The sequence below is a fragment of the Anolis sagrei genome, chromosome 8, assembly GCF_037176765.1.
Source record: "Anolis sagrei isolate rAnoSag1 chromosome 8, rAnoSag1.mat, whole genome shotgun sequence".
In the NCBI taxonomy this organism is placed as follows: Eukaryota; Metazoa; Chordata; class Lepidosauria; order Squamata; family Dactyloidae; genus Anolis; species Anolis sagrei.
This window is the reverse complement of record NC_090028.1, coordinates 7,830,809-7,847,680: the sequence shown is the minus strand read 5'-3', so window position 1 is coordinate 7,847,680 and position 16,872 is coordinate 7,830,809. Positions and strand designations below refer to the sequence as shown.

Here is a 16,872-nt window from a genome sequence, read left to right as displayed (position 1 = left end):
CAGATTGCTCACTGGATTGCTCACCCCCCTGTTGTGTCAGCTCCACTGGCTGCCAGTTCAGTTCCGAGCACAATTCAAGGTGCTGGTCTTCGCTGAGCCTAGAACCCCAGGTTTCAGCGGTGGCCGGGAGAGCTTTTGCACAATTAAAACTTGTGCACCAACTGCGCCCGTACCTTGGGAAGTCTGATCTGGCCACAGTGGTCCACGCTCTTGTTACATCCCGAATAGACTACTGCAATGCACTCTACGTGGGGTTGCCCTTGAAGACGGTTCGGAAACTTCAACTGGTTCAGCGAGCGGCTGCCAGGCTGCTCACTGGAGCGACACCACCCCTCTGCTATGTCAGCTCCACTGGCTGCCAGTGCAGTTCCGGGCCCAATTCAAGGTGCTGGTTTTGACCTACAAAACCCTGTACGGTTCCGGTCCAGTGTATCTGTCCAAACGTATCTCCCTCTACGTCCCACCCCGGAATTTGAGATCATCTGAGGGGGCCCTGCTCTCGACTCCACCGCTATCACAAGTGAGGTTGGTGGGGACGAGGAGCAGGGCCTTCTCAGTGGTGGCCCCTCACCTGTGGAACTCATTCCCGGGGGAAATTAGGGCATCAACATCCCTCCTCTCCTTCAGGAGGAAGGTAAAGACGTGGCTTTGGGACCACACCTTTGGGCAATCTGACTCCTAGATAAGGGTAACCAGACGAATGGGACTAACAGGACTGACAACTGTGGAATTGGAAATTGAACTATGAGCTAGCGAACGTTGACCGTCAATGAGGAGAAACGGGTTTGTATTGATTTTATTGGTTTTATTGGTTTTATGGTAGTAATGTAAGAAATGTTGTTTAATTGTTAATTTATGTTATTTTGTTTTACTATTGTTTGTGATGCGGGCATCGAATTGTGCCTTGTTCTTGTAAGCCGCCCTGAGTCCCCTTCGGGGTGAGAAGGGCGGGGTAGAAGCAACCGAAATAAATAAATAAATAAATACTATGAACAACTTGCATTCTCTGATGAATCTCCTTTGGGGTGACACCTTCTGCTGTCAAGAATCCAATGACTGCACATTGCTTAAGTCGCATTGACCGACCGTCTGCGCAGGGTCCCATACTTCGCAGTTTAACAACACAACCGTTCAATGCTAAGGCTTCCCGCCAAAATGGAACTGTAGAGAAGAGTCTACTGAACAAGGCAGTACCTGCTACATACCAGTACTGCCATCTGTCGAGGAGTTATGAAGGTGGAGGCATTACTTCTCACTTTAACAACACAACTGTTCAATGCTAAGGCTTCCCACCAAAATGGAACTGTAGAGGAGAGTCTACTGAACAAGCCAGTACCTGCCACATACCAGTACTGTCATGTGTTGAGGAGTTACGAAGGTAGAGGCATTACTTCTCACTCTAACAACACAACTGTTCAATGCTAAGGCTTCCCGCCAAAATGGAACTGTAGAGGAGAGTCTACTGAACAAGCCAGTACCTGTTGCATACCAGTATTGCCATCTGTTGAGGAGTTACGAAGGTGGAGGCATTACTTTTCATTCAACCCTCGAATCTTCAAGGAGGCAACATTCACCACAAGCTGCCAGCTTATGAGGAGGAGCCCCCTCTCCACCTCCAAAACAGCCCTGTGTTTCGCATTATCCGCGTCCCAGGTCTGCAAGGAGAGGTGAGGGCAAAACAGTTGTGTAGCAACAACAACAATACATTCACAATCTGGAAAAGTTTCAAATGCAGCAACTGACTCCACTTCTTCATCTTTAGAGAGGTAAATGTACCCACAGGAGGAAAGGAAAGGCACACATAATCTCACCAAGCTAAGCCAAAGTTCAAATACTCTTCACAGGCAGAGAGGAATACGAGGGGATTTGGGGGTATTTTTCGTTCCCCAAAAGCGACAAGAAAGAATCGAAGTGAACCAGATACATTCATAGGGTTCCTCCACAAAGGGTTGGGTGGTTGACGCATGACGCTTCCTCCTAGGGAGACAAAGAAAGTGGGGAAAGTTTCTCTCAACACAACAACTAGGTAGAGATATCCCTGGGTGCTAGGCTTGGGCGATCAAGAAAAAAATTGGTTCTAAACTCGTTTCGTTTCTAGGGTGCGCTAGCGTTTCGAAATTCTGAGGACTTCCAAAATTTAAGATTTCAAAATTTCGAAATTTCCGAAATTTCCTAAATTTCGTAAATTACGAATCGATTCGTTGATGGCGGACGCGATTGCGCAATATGCTAAAAAAAACCTCCAAATGGGACAGGGGGAACTTCTGAAGCTTCCCTCTCCCTCTGTTGTTGACTGTTGGTGTGATAAAACAAACAACTATATTATATTATATTACATTATATTATATTATATTACATTACATTATATTATATTATATTATATTATTATATTGTTCTATATTATATTATAATATTATTATATTATATTATTGTATATTATATTATATTATATTATATTATATTATATTATATATTATTATAATATTATATATTATTATAATAATATAATATAATATATATAATATAATATAATAATTTATTATATTATATATATAATATAATATAATATAATAATTTATTATATTATATTATAATATATTATATTATTATATTATATTGTTCTATATTATATTATTTATTTATTTATTTGGTACACTTGTATACCGCTAATATCTCAGCCTATATGGCGACTCATTGCGGTTTACAATATATTTAAAACAACAGTATTCCGATTTTAAAATATAGAATAAAATATAAAATACATACATATACATACACAGTATTGGGCCACCAATACAGACCGGTACATCTCATAATTAAAATCATAATCCAATTCGTTGTCTGTGATTGCTAGTCCATGATCAAAACCTCATCACATCGGATTAGCCGAAAACTTGCTCAAACATCCAAGTTTTCAGTTTTTTCCGAAATACCATCAGCGAGGTGGCTGATCTTATTTCAATAGATAATTCAATATAATATAATATACCAGTAATATATATAATATAATATAAAAATTTATTATATTATATTATATTATATTATATTATATTATATTATATTATATATATTATATTATATTATTATATTATATATTATTATAATAGTATAATATAATATATATAATATAATATAATAATTTATTATATTATATTATATATATTATATTATTATAATATTATATATTATTATAATAATATAATATACCAGTAATATATATAATATAATATAATAATTTATTATATTATATTATATATATTATATTATTATAATAATATTATTATATTATATTATTGTATATTATATTATTATTATATATTATATTATATATTATATATTATTATATTATAATATATTATATATATTATATTATATTATAATATACAATTATAATATAATATAATAATAATATAGTAATATAATATATAATAATATAATATGATATAATATACAATACAATGCACCAGACATACGAAAATAATTACGAAATAATTACGAAAATTGGAAAAAATTGTTTCGATTCTTAATTACTCCTCACACTATTCCTGCATGGCTCGATATTGGATCGTAAGCTAATTTAAATACGAATCAATAACGAATAACGAAATTAACGAACTGGATCGCCCAAGCGTACTGGGTGCATCTACTCAATAGAATTAACACAGTTTGGTACCACTTCAACTGCCATGGCTCAATGCTATGGAATAATGGGAGTTGTAGTTGAATGAGGCTGTTGTAGTTCAGCCTGTGATTGCATCTGTTGTTCATGATGGGGGTGAGGATTTGCCTGGGCCTGAGTTATGCTCAGACAAGAGGCCCGAGGTGTCTCATGAAGATTCACAAGGTCACATTCCTGGGAGAGGCCCTCAACAGTCTTTCTCTGAGAAACTGTCTTCTGAAGATGAATTGTCAGGTGCGGAATTTAATGAGAGTGAAGATAGAAGGCAAGACTTTTGTAAACAAGAGACATTAGGCTTGGGCGGTTTCGTTCGTTAATTTCGTAATTCGTTATTAATTCGTATTTAAATTAGCTTACGATCCAATATTGAGCCATGCAGGAATTGTGTGAGGAGTAATAAAGATTCGAAACAATTTTTTCAATTTATTTCGTAATTATTTCATAATTATTTCGTAATTATTTTCGCATGTCTGGTGCAAGTTTTATAGTTGTTGTTTGTTTTATCACACCAACAGTCAACAACAGAGGGAGAGGGAAGCTTCGCAAGTTTCTCCTGTCCCATTTGGAGGTTTTTTTAGCATATTGCGCAATCGCGTCCGCCATTAACGAATCAATTCGTAATTTTACGAAATTTCGTAAATTTCGAAATTTTTTAAAGGAAAATTTCGGAATTATTAAAAAAAAAACGAAATGCAAGGGCCCCCTAAAAACAAAATGAGTTTAGAACCAAATTTTTCCGTGGTTACCCAAGCCTAAGAGACATAGTTTTCAGGCACATCGAAAGTTAATTTGTTTGCAAGGAAAGAGAGATAATAAACCCTTATCTGGTTGTAAAGGCGAGAGAAATGCTTTCCTTTCGGTTCCGGGGTCAGGAAAAGCTTTATTGTTTCAATTCAATGTTTGATGTTTGTCTTATGTCTGTTATAACAGGCTGTGTTTTTTATTTAATTTTAGGTTCTTGTGGGTTTTTTCGGGCTATAAAGCCATGTTCTAGAGGCATTTCTCCTGACGTTTCGCCTGCATCTATGGCAAGCTTCCTCAGAGGTTGTGAGGTCTGTTGGAAGTAGGAAAAATGGGTTTATATATCTGTGGAATGGCTGGGGTGGGGCAAGGAGCTCTTCCCTGCTGCAGTTAGGTGTGAATGTTTGGCTGATCACCTTCATTAGCATTTGAAGGCCTGCCTGAGCCTGGGAAAATCTGTTGGTGGGAGGTGTTAATCTGTGCCTGGTTTTTTCCTCTCTGTTGTTTAGCTGTTATAATTTTAGCAACTATAATTTAATTTTAGTTGTTAAGTCATATTTCATGTTTATATGTTGTGTTGTTTGAATTTTGTTAGTATGGATGTGTTGTTGTATTCGGGCATTGAATGTTTGCCTTTTATGTTTGGAATCTTCCCTGAGTCCCTTTGGGAAAATAGAGCAGAATATAAATAAAGGTGGTATTACTATTATTATTATTATTATTATTATTATTATTATAGAATTGCCTCAGTCTTGCCAATGTTGGAATTTCATGACGGTCTTGCTTTCAAGTGTTCTTAGTTTCATGTACCAAGTTTTGCCAGGCTCCTGATCTGTGTACAGTGCTCCCTTGATACTTCGCAGTTCACTTATTGTGGACTCTATGTTTCACGGATTTCAAAAAAATATTAATTTAAAATATACCGTATATACTCGAGTATAAGCCGACTCGAATATATGCCGAGGCACCTAATTTTACCACAAAAAACTGGGGAAATTGATTGACTCGAGTATAAGCCAAGGGTGGGAAATGCAGCAGCTATTGGTAAATTTCAAAATAAAAATAGATTTAAAATAAAATTACATTAATTGAGGCATCAAGAGGTTAAATGTTTTTGAATATTTAAGATAAGACTGCCCAACTCTGATTAAATCAATCCGAGCTTCTTCAATGTAAATGTGCTTGTGTATCCTTCCAATAAAAATGAATAGATTAAAATAATAAAGGTAATAATAATAATAAAGTAATATAATGCATATGTACTATTAACAATAATAATAAATAGAGTAAAATAATAAATGCAATAATAACAATAATAAAGTAAAATTATAAATTTAATAATAATAATGCATTTATTATGTATTTATAACAGAGTAAAATAATAAATATATTGTCGAAGGCTTTCATGGCTGGAATCACTAGGTTCTTGTGGGTTTTTTCAGGCTATAGGGCCATGTTCTAGAGGCATTTCTCCTGATGTTTCACCTGCATCTATGGCAAGCATCCTCAGAGGTGGTGAGGTCTGTTGGAATTAGGACAATGGCTTTATATATCTGTGGAATGGCTGGGGTAGGGCAAAGAGCTCTTCTCTGCTGGAGATAGGTGTGAATGTTTCAACTGACCACCTTCATTAGCATTTGAAGGCCTGGCTGAGCCTGGGAAAATCCCCTGTTGAGAGGTGTTAAGATGTGCCTGGTTGTTTCCTCTCTGCTGTTTTGCTGTTGTAATTTTAGAGTTTTTTTAATACTGGTAGCCAGATTTTGTTCATTTTCATGGTTTCCTCCTTTCTGTTGAAATTGTCCACATGCTTGTGGATTTCACTGGCTTCTCTGTGTAGTCTGACATGGTGGTTGTTGGTGTGGTCCAGCATTTTTGTGTTCTCCAATAATATGCTGTGTCCAGGCTGGTTCATCAGGTGCTCTGCTATGGCTGACTTCTCTGGCTGAAGGAGTCTGCAGTGCCTTTCATGTCCCTTGATTCGTGTTTGGGCAATGCCATGTTTGGTGCAGCTGTGGACAAGTCTACATAGGGACCACCAAACGCAGCGTTGCCCAAACACAAATCAAGGAACATGAAAGGCACTGCAGACTCCTTCAACCAGAGAAGTCAGCCATAGCAGAGCACCTGATAAACCAGCCTGGACACAGCATATTATTTGAGAACACAGAAATGCTGGACCACTCTCACAACCACCATGTCAGACTACACAGAGAAGGCAGTGAAATCCACAAGCATGTGGACAATTTCAACAGAAAGGAAGAAACCATGAAAATGAACAAAATCTGGCTACCAGTATTAAAAAAAACTCTAAAATTACAACAGCAAAACAGCAGAGAGGAAACAACCAGGCACATCTTAACACCTCTCAACAAAAGATTTTCCCAGGCTCAGCCAGGCCTTCAAATGCTAATGAAGGTGATCAGCTGAAACATTCACACCAAGCTCCAGCAAAGAAGAGCTCTTTGCCCCACCCTGGTCATTTCACAGATACATAAACCCATTGTCCTAATTCCAACAGACCTCACTACCTCTGAGGATGCTTGCCATAGATGCAGGCGAAACGTCAGGAGAAATGCCTCTAGAACATGGCCCTATAGCCCGAAAAAACCCACAAGAACCTAAAATAATAAATAACCTTGACTCAAGTATAAGCCGAGAGGGACTTATTCAGCCTTAAAAAAGGTCTGAAAAACTAGGCTTATACTCGAGTATATACAGTATATCATGGTATTTTCGCTGTTTTGTGGGGTTTTGCCACCGCCGCTCTCCAAGGCGCTTTCCTTCCTCAGTCCTCCCTCCCTTCCTCCAGCCTTGAAGGGCCTTTCCTTCCTTTCCTTCACTTTATTTTAAGTTTATAAAGACTTAAAACAGTGTATAACTACTAAAATAATGTATAAATATTAAAATAAATAGAGCATCCCTACATCGCGGTTTTTCACTTATTGGAACGGTAACCCCCGCAATAAGTGAGGGAACACGGTATTGGATTTTCATGTTGCCTTGCTCTATGGATTTTGTATCTTTGATTCTCACGTGTTACCTTGAAGTTTTTGGATTATTCTTTATCTTGGGGCTATACTGTTTTTAACATTTGTATTGCTTTGCCTATATCTATTCTTCAATAAACTGCTTGCTGATTTTACCAAGCTGGTGTGGTGTTTAAGGTGTTGTGGCTCAGTCTGAGTCGAAGACTGAACTGTCTGGGCCTTATGCTGGGCCTTCTGAGCCTGACTTTCTGCAGGATGACAAGGAGGCTGATGGGTTACAGATTTCTGTACATGTTCCAGACGGGGCTGATAGTGTGTCTTCTGAGGAAGAAACAGCAAGCCTGTTCCCCGGAGAAAGGAATGTGCCTTTAGATAAAGATAGTGAAACTCCACAACTGCAGATGGAGACTCCTTTTGGTTCCCAGGGTGATCAGGCCCAGCTGGGCCAAGATAATGAGTTGTCTAGCCTTGAAGATAATAGTGAATTAATGAGTAGACAGGATCGTTTCCAATTAAGAGTTCGCAGAAGCACACGCCTTGCTAGCAAGCGTGAAGCCAAAGGTCAACGCAATGTTTTCATGTCAGGGAAACTTCTTTAATGATGAAGCCAACAGGCATTTCCTGTCAGTCCAATGTTGCATTTTCCCTTTTAACTTCTGTGAAATTACCTTGGCTTTTGCGGAACGCTTCTGGCTTCTTTGAGACTTGGATTTTGACCCTGATTTTACCTGTCTATCATGGACTCTTGTTTGACCATTGCTAAGGGATTATGCTTCATGTTATTTGCCTTTGGATCTTGGGAACTTTGCCTTTGCATTAAAGAGTCTGTTTTGCCTATTGGACTTTTGCATCTTTATTTCTCTGTTTTGATTTTGCTTTTTCTCAATAAACTACAAAACCTTGGTGTGTGGTGGTGTCTTGAGCAAGGTGAAAACTACCCTGAGTTGTGACCTTGGAGGCGTCTATGGTCAGAGGTGTTCCTGCTCTGGAGTACAACAGAGGCTTTTGGCCTTCTCTATCAAAACACTTGAGTCCTCTGTTGACTTCCATTAGAGCTTCGCCCTTCCCAGTTGTCTCAGTCACAAGCAAACTGCTGTATCCTTTCCCAACTTGTCTGTTCTTACCCACCAATAAAAAGATAGTTATGGGCATTACCTGGGCCAAAAAAAGCATTCAACTGAGGATTCGACACTCCGAAGAACATCTCATTTGCACTCTTCTCCCGATCCGCAATGCGCTTCTGCGTCTTGATGCAAAAACACAAACTGCAACACACATAATGTAAAAGCATATTAATGGAGGGAGAAAGAGTCAGAAAATTGGTTGAGAAACAACATAATCTCTGTTGTCTTATCAACAGTCTTGCAAAAGTAGATCGGTTATGGTTCACATCAAATGCAGGCTGAAACAGCTCAAGGGTGCATCTGCATTGTAGAATTGCTTTCCCCTTGACATTAAGTCTAGTTGTGTTCGACTCTGGGGGTTGGAGTTCATCTCCATTTCTAAGCCGAAGAGCCAGCGTCGTCCATAGACACCTCCAAGGTCATGTGGCTGGCATGACTGCATGGAGCACCGTTACCTTCCCGCAGAAGCGGTACCTATCAATCTACTCACATTTGCATGTTTTTGAACTGCTGGGTTAGCAGAAGCTGGGGCTAACAGCAGGAGCTCACCCCCTCCTCTGATTCGAACTAAACGGTTCTGGCCCAACTTACCCGTCCAAACCCATCTCCTCCTATGAACCAGCTAGGGTGTTAAGATCGTCTGGGGAGGCCCTGCTCTTGGTCCCACCTGCGTCACTAGTATGTTTGGCGGGGACGAGAGACAGGGCCTTCTCAGTGGTGGCCCCTCGTCTGTGGAACGCTCTTCCTACAGATATTAGATCGGCCCCCTCCCTGTTGACATTTCGGAGGAAAGTGAAGACCTGGTTGTTCGAGCAGGCATTTGAATAGGCAGCGTAACGAACATAAGAATATGAAAAAATTAGATGATGAGACTGGATCTTGATTTTAACTATGAGATGCTAATGAGATGTTTTATTGACTTATATTGACTGTTTATTATGCTATTGTTTTAATTGTTTTTTAACTGTTTTATGATGTTTTTGAGCATTGAATTTTGCTATTGTTAATCACTTTGAGTCACCCCAGGGCTGAGAAGAGCGGTGTGCAAAAGTCATTGTTATTATGTTTGTGTTTAACTGTTAGAGTATGTATTTGTGTTTGTAACAGTAGCTAAAACTGGAGTCATCTGGTTTGAATCCACAGTGAGCGTTGCCAAGGAGACGAGGCTGGCTAGCTCATGAGAGGGAGAAGTGGGCGGAGCCAAGCAGGAAATTTTAGGTGCGTTTTTTAAAAAAGAGGAGAGGGAGGCTTGGAAAGGCCTGAGAGAGAGACTCGTGTGTGAGCGGCTGGTGTTTTTTCAGTCTAGGAGGGCTGAAGAAAGAAACCTGGCCAGATTCTTTAGTCAAAGAATCTTGATCATCAAGTTTGATCATCAAGTTTGATCATCAAGTTTGCAGATGACACCAAATTGGGAGGGATAGCCAATAGTCCAGAGGACAGGAGCAGAATTCAAAACGATCTTGACAGATTAGAGAGATGGGCCAAAACTAACAAAATGAAGTTCATCAGTGACAAATGCAAGATACTCCACTTTGGCAGAAAAAATGAAATGCAAAGATACAGAATGGGGGACAATGCCTGGCTCGAGAGCAGTACGTGTGAAAAAGATCTTGGAGTCCTCGTGGACAACAAGTTAAACATGAGCCAACAATGTGATGTGGCGGCAAAAAAAGCCAATGGGATTTTGGCCTGTATCAATAGGAGCATAGTGTCTAGATCTAAGGAAGTAATGCTACCCCTCTATTCTGCTTTGGTTAGACCACATCTGGAATATTGTGTCCAATTCTGGGCACCACAATTCAAGAGAGATATTGACAAGCTGGAATGTGTCCAGAGGAGGGCGACTAAAATGATCAAGGGTCTGGAGAACAAGCCCTATGAGGAGCGGCTTAGGGAACTGGGCATGTTTAGCCTGAAGAAGAGAAGGCTGAGAGGAGATATGATAGCCATGTATAAATATGTGAGAGGAAGCCACAGGGAGGAGGGAGCAAGCTTGTTTTCTGTTTCCTTGGAGACTAGGACGCGGAACAATGGCTTCAAACTACAAGAGAGGAGATTCCATCTGAACATGAGGAAGAACTTCCTGACTGTGAGAGCCGTTCAGCAGTGGAACTCTCTGCCCCGGAGTGTGGTGGAGGCTCCTTCTTTGGAAGCTTTTAAGCAGAGGCTGGATGGCCATCTGTCAGGGGTGATTTGAATGCAATATTCCTGCTTCTTGGCAGGGGGTTGGACTGGATGGCCCATGAGGTCTCTTCCAACTCTTTGATTCTATGATTCTATGATTCTAAAGGAAGCCTAGTTAAGATCCCTAGTTAAGGAAGGACTAGAGATCAGAGATTTGATCGGGGGAAGATCAAATTGAAAGGCTATTTATAGTAGTGAAACATTGTTCACTAGAGAGCTTCACCTCCGTGAAAGTTAGCCACAAGCTGTGTTATCTGGAAGAGTGGACTGTATTATAAACCATGTGATATTCAAAGTTCCATAAGTTGTTTAACAGCCTGCAGCCATAAGCTTTGTACACAATAAACTTGTTATCTTTTGTTGAAGACCGTCTCATCTCAACTAATCTGCGTCTGTAGAGTCAGATCTCATCGGTGGTACCTCAAATACCTCACGTTGGTGGCAGTTACCTTAATTTACTAATAATAATTGGCCTCCTCCATAATATACTCTTCTACACAATTGAGGCCTGAGGTAAATTCCCTCCATAACATCCACATCTGTACAATTGCGGGCAGCGGTGGGATTAAAAAGTGCTTGAGGTAAAATACCTCCATTATTAGGGGCAACCTCAGCAACACACAAGCACCTCCTCGCAATGGGTTATAGCGGTGGGGATCTTCAAAGATAAAATCCCTATACCCTGTCCATCGTTGTATTCACATCTTCCCAAGGGGTATACAAATATAGTAAATAAATAAATAAATAAACTGCCCACCTTTTGTTCAGCAAGTTCAGCAGCTCAGCGCTGCACCACCAGGGGCCCCAGAATTGCTAATAGCAGGATGAATAATAATAATAATAGTAATAATAAAATAATAATAAACATTACCGAGGATAAGTTAGCCTCCATGTCATTCATACTCCATTCACTTGCAGATATAGTAGGGCTGAAGACCTGGATGGAGAAATAAGGCACGCTTTCTTACAAAATGTATAGCAATTAAAGGTCAACACAGAGGGATTTGTCTCCTACTCCACAAAAGCGTAAATGTTGTGGCTGAGATGTTCTCTGATGATGAGGATGATGGGATTCAGATTCCTGACTCTTTTTCTGTGCCTCAGATCTCTGGGCCTGCTTCTAGGTCTTTTTCTGAGGCCACAGACAGTGCAGAGTCAGACAGTGCAGAGTCCACACAGCGGTTCTCAGGAGAAAAGAATTTTAATGAAGGAGATAGCGAACAGGTGGGGAGGCATTTGCCTCCTTCCCACTCTGATAAGTACAAAAAGCCTTGACAGTGACCTGACCCGGCAAGCTCGTCTTGATTTGCGGGTCAGGCGGAGTTCTCGCCTGGCCGGCAGACAAGAAGCCAGCTCGAGGAAAGGTCATCGCAATGCTTTCATGTTGGTGAGAGCATAATGTTTTCATGTTAGAAAGGTATTTAGGCTTCTTGCAAACTAGGAGAAAGAGTCAGTTCAACGTAGCTTATTAGCCTGAAAGCTTCATGGAATAACCTAGCTGGAAAGCAGTGCACTTGGGATTTCTTACCACGTGATTCTTGGGGCAATTGTTTCATTGCTTGTACCTTGGACTCTGGTTTGAACTTTGCCTATAGGATTGTGCTTCTTGTTTTTACCTGAAGATCTTTGGGACTATATTCTGCATTTAACCTAAATCTTTAGAACTTTGCAATGCTTATTCTTTATTTTAACTTGGATTTTTTTCCTCAATAAACTATAAAACTACAGCTCTTGTGTGGTGGTGTTTGAAAGCAAGGTGAAGCTTACTCTGAGTTGCAACAGTAAATACCGTATATACTCGAGTATAAGCCGACCCGAATATAAACCGAGGCACTTAATTTTACCGCAAAAACCGGGAAAACGTATTGACTCGAGTATAAGCCGAGGGTGGGAAATGCAGCAGCTAATGATAAATTTCAAAATAAAAATAGATAAAAAAATAAAATTACATTAATTGAGGCATCAGAAGGTTAAATGTTTTTGAATATTTACACTGCAATTTAAGATATGACTGTCCAACTCTGATTCTAAGCTTCTTCATGTGCTTATGTATCCTTCCAATAATAATAAAGAGAGTAATAATAATAATAATAATAATAATAATAGAGTAAAATAATGGAAAAGTAATAATAATAGTAATAATGGAATAAAATAATAGATGTAATAATAGCAATAATAATAAAGTAAATAACAATGTAATAATAATAGAGTAAAATGATAGATGTAATAATAATAATAGAGTAAAATAATAGATGTAATAATAACAATAATAAAGTCAATTAATAATATTGTAATAATAATAGAGTAAAATGATAGATGTAATAATAATAATAATAAATAGAGTAAAATAATAGATGTAATAGTAACAACAATAAAGTAAAATAACAATGTAATAATAATAGAGTAAAATGATAGATGTAATAATAATAATAAATAGAGTAAAATAATAATAACAACCATCTACGAACCCACGCGCTCGCTCCGGTCATCTGGGGAGGCCCTGCTCGTGATCCCACCCACATCGCAAGCGCGCTTGGTGGGGACACGGGACAGGGCCTTCTCTGTGGCGCCCCCCCGACTTTGGAACACCTTCCAAAAGATCTCCGACAGGCCCCCACTCTAGCCGTTTTCAGAAGGAATTTAAAAACTTGGCTGTTCCGTTGTGCCTTCTCAGACTAGGAATCCCCACCCCAAGTCCTAGTAGCACCTTAGCATAACTAATTGTCGCTGCACACCGCACTTTTAATCCTACGTGCCTCCTGCCATTTCAGCACTTTTAACCCTTGTACCCCAGTGCGCCGGCCGAACCAGTTTTTAATAATGTCTTGATGTACTGCCATTGTCGTTATTTTGCTTATTGTTTTGATTTGCTTTGCTATTGTTGTGTTATGTTTTCTATTGTATTGTGTTTTGAGGCTTCGGCCTGTGTAAACCGCATCGAGTCCTTCGGGAGATGCTAGCGGGGTACAAATAAAGTTAATAATAATAATAATAATAAAGTAAAATAACAATGTAATTATAGAGAAAAATGATAGATGTAATAGTAATAATAGCAATAATAAATAGAATAAAAGAATAGATGTAATAATAACAATAATAAAGTAAAATAACAATGTAATAATAATAGAGTAAAATGATAGAAGTAATAATAATAATAGAATAAAATAATAAATGTAATAATAACAACAATAATAAAGTAAAATAATAATGTAATAATAATAATAAATAGAGTAAATAATAGATGTAATAATAACAACAATAATAAAGTAAAATACCAATGTAATAATAGAGTAAAATGATAGATATAATGATAATAATAATAGAATAAATAATACATGTAGTAATAACAATAATAAAATAAAATACCAATATAATAATAATAGATTAAAATGATAGATGTAATAATAATAATAATACATAGAGTAAAATATTAGATGTAATAACAACAATAATAAAGTAAAATAAAAATGTAATAATAATAGAGTAAAATGATACATGTAATAATAATAATAATAATAATAAAAGAGTAAAATGCTAGATGTAATAATAACAACAATAATAAAGTAACATAATGTAATAATAATAGAGTAAAATGATACATGTAATAATAATAATAAATAGAGTAAAATAATAACAACAAAGTAAAATAACAATGTAATAAAAGAATAAAAAGATAGATGTAATAATAATAATAATAATAATAAATAGAGTAAAATAATAGATGTAATAGTAACAACAATAAGAAAGTAAAATAACAATGTAATAATAATAGAGTAAAATGATAGATGTAATAATAATAATAAATAGAGTAAAATAAAAGATGTAATAATAACAACAATAATAAAGTAAAATACCAATTTAATAAAAGAGTAAAATGATAGATGTAATAATAATAATAATTAGAGTAAAATAATACATGTAATAAAAATAATAATAACAGAGTGAAATAATAAATAACCCTGACTCGAGTATAAGCCGAGAGGAACATTTTCAGCCTATAAAAGGGCCTGAAAAACTAGGCTTATATAGTATATACAGCAGTTCTATAAACAGGATTCTGAACCAATATGGTTTTGCTTATCCATATGGAAAAAAAACCCATTTAAACTAATCATTTAAATACCTTCAATTGGTTTCAAAAGGCAATGGAAGCATTTACTGTCTATACACAAACCTGGGCCAACTTATCCCCCAAACCAGACTTACGTCCAAAGTGCTGGGATTGTCCAGGTTGTACGGCTGGTTCCTGAGCAGGATCTGGAGGCCTTCCAGGTTCAAATCGGCGCCGTCCAAAGAGTTAGACATGTCTGCTCTGTGAAGACATCACGGGATGGAGATCCCTCAATATACACCATCGCAGCAATTCTAGGGTTTGACACGGCATTTCATACATAGAGTTGGAAGAGACCTCGTGGGCCATCCAGTCCAACTTCCTGCCAAGAAGCAGGACAAGCACTCCCAACAGATAGTCATCCAGCCTCTGTTTCAAAGACTCCAAAGAAGGAGCCTCCACCACACTTCAGGGCAGAGAGTTCCACTGCTGAACAGCTCTCACAGTCAGGAAGTTCTTCCTCATGTTCAGAGGGAATCTCCTTTCTTGTAGTTTGAAGCCATTGCTCCCTTGCGCCCTAGTCTCCAGGGAAGCAGAAAACAAGCTTGCTCCCTCCTCCCTATGACTTCCTCTCACATACTTATACATGGCTATCATGTCTCCTCTCAAGTTTTCTCTTCTGCATTCTAAACATGCCCAGCTCTTTAAGCCGCTCCTCATAGGGCTTGTTCTCCAGACCCGTGATCATTTTAGTCACCCTCCTCTGGATACTTTCCAGCATGTCAATATCTCTCTTCAATTGTGGTGCCCAGAATCGGACACAGTATTCCAGATGTGGTCTGACCACGGCGAAATAGAAAGGCAGCATGACTTCCCTGGATCTAGACACTATTTAGCAAAGCCTAGAGAAGACAATGATGCTGGGGAAAGTGGAAGGCAGAAGGAAGAGGGGCCGACCAAGGGCAAGATGGATGGATGGCATCCTTGAAGTGACTGGACTGACCTTGAAGGAGCTGGGGGTGGTGACGGCCAACAGGGAGCTCTGGCATGGGCTGGTCCATGAGGTCACGAAGAGTCAGAGACGACTGAACGAATAAACAACAACAGACACTATTTATTTATTTACTTATTTATTTAGTAGCTGTACCCGCCACACGTTGCTGTGGCCAACCTTCCCTCTCTCTTTCTCTCCTCCTTTCTTTCTCTCCTTCCTTTCCTCCCTCTTTCCTTTCCTCCCTCTTTCCTTCCTTCCCCTTTTTCCTTTCATTTTCTCTTTCCTTCCTTCTGTTCCTCTTCCCTTCCTTCCCTTTTCTTCCCCTTCCTCTTTCTCCCCTTTCTTCCTTCTCTACTTATTCTTGGACTGCAACTCCCAGCAGTCCAATAATAATAATAATAATAATAATAATAATAATACTTTATTTGTACCCCGCTACCATCTCCTCGAGGGACTCGGTGCGGCTTACATGAGGCCGAGCACAAACACAACAATACATGCAATAAACAATAATACAAGCAATTAAAATAAAAAAAAATAAAAAAAAATGGTCCTCCTAATCAATCTATTTATATTCTGCCCTCCTCACCCCGCAGGGGACTCAGGGCAGATTACAATGTACATATACATGGCAAACATTCAATGCCATAGACACACAACATATATAGACAGAGACACAGAGGCTATTTAACATTCCAGCTTTTCATGAGGGTATTCTGGCCACTAGGGGAGCTGTCACTTCACCATCCATTTGTGACACTTCCTCATTCTTTGCAGGCTTGCTGCCAGACCCGTAACGAGGGGGGGGGGGGTTTACTCATGAATTTTAACTGGTTAACCCAATCCCTATGCTAAGTCTATGAGATGCAAAAAATCAAGAGTCCCTCCAGAACTGCAAGCACTATCTCAAGCAAATATTAGCAATTTATTCACACTGTCATTACTTGCAGCAATAGCCGATGTAGTTGTTCTGGTACAGCTGTACCAGGAGCTCCAACTGTATTTGCTTTGTATTAAATGTTTGCTTGCAGTCCTAGGTTTCAGGGACTCTGCAGATAGGTGGCTTCTTTGGTTGCAGTCATAGGGCAAGTCACCTGTCCATCATTGTTAAG

At 38.6% G+C, this 16,872-nt stretch overlaps 1 protein-coding gene across 1 annotated transcript in view; it reads right to left on the bottom strand.

Annotated features, from left to right (window-relative positions):
• Nucleotides 1-1,615: 1,615 nt before the first annotated feature.
• Nucleotides 1,616-16,872, bottom strand: part of HSF4 (heat shock transcription factor 4) — a 49,268-nt gene continuing 34,011 nt past the window's right edge. Inside the window, exons 9-12 of the mRNA XM_067470882.1 lie at nt 14,922-15,027; nt 11,587-11,652; nt 8,563-8,672; nt 1,616-1,977 (exon numbers count right to left, since the gene is read on the bottom strand). Of these exons, the coding sequence (XP_067326983.1) occupies nt 8,613-8,672; nt 11,587-11,652; nt 14,922-15,027 (232 nt within the window). The 3' untranslated portion in view covers nt 1,616-1,977; nt 8,563-8,612. The remainder of the gene's footprint in view (nt 1,978-8,562; nt 8,673-11,586; nt 11,653-14,921; nt 15,028-16,872) is intronic.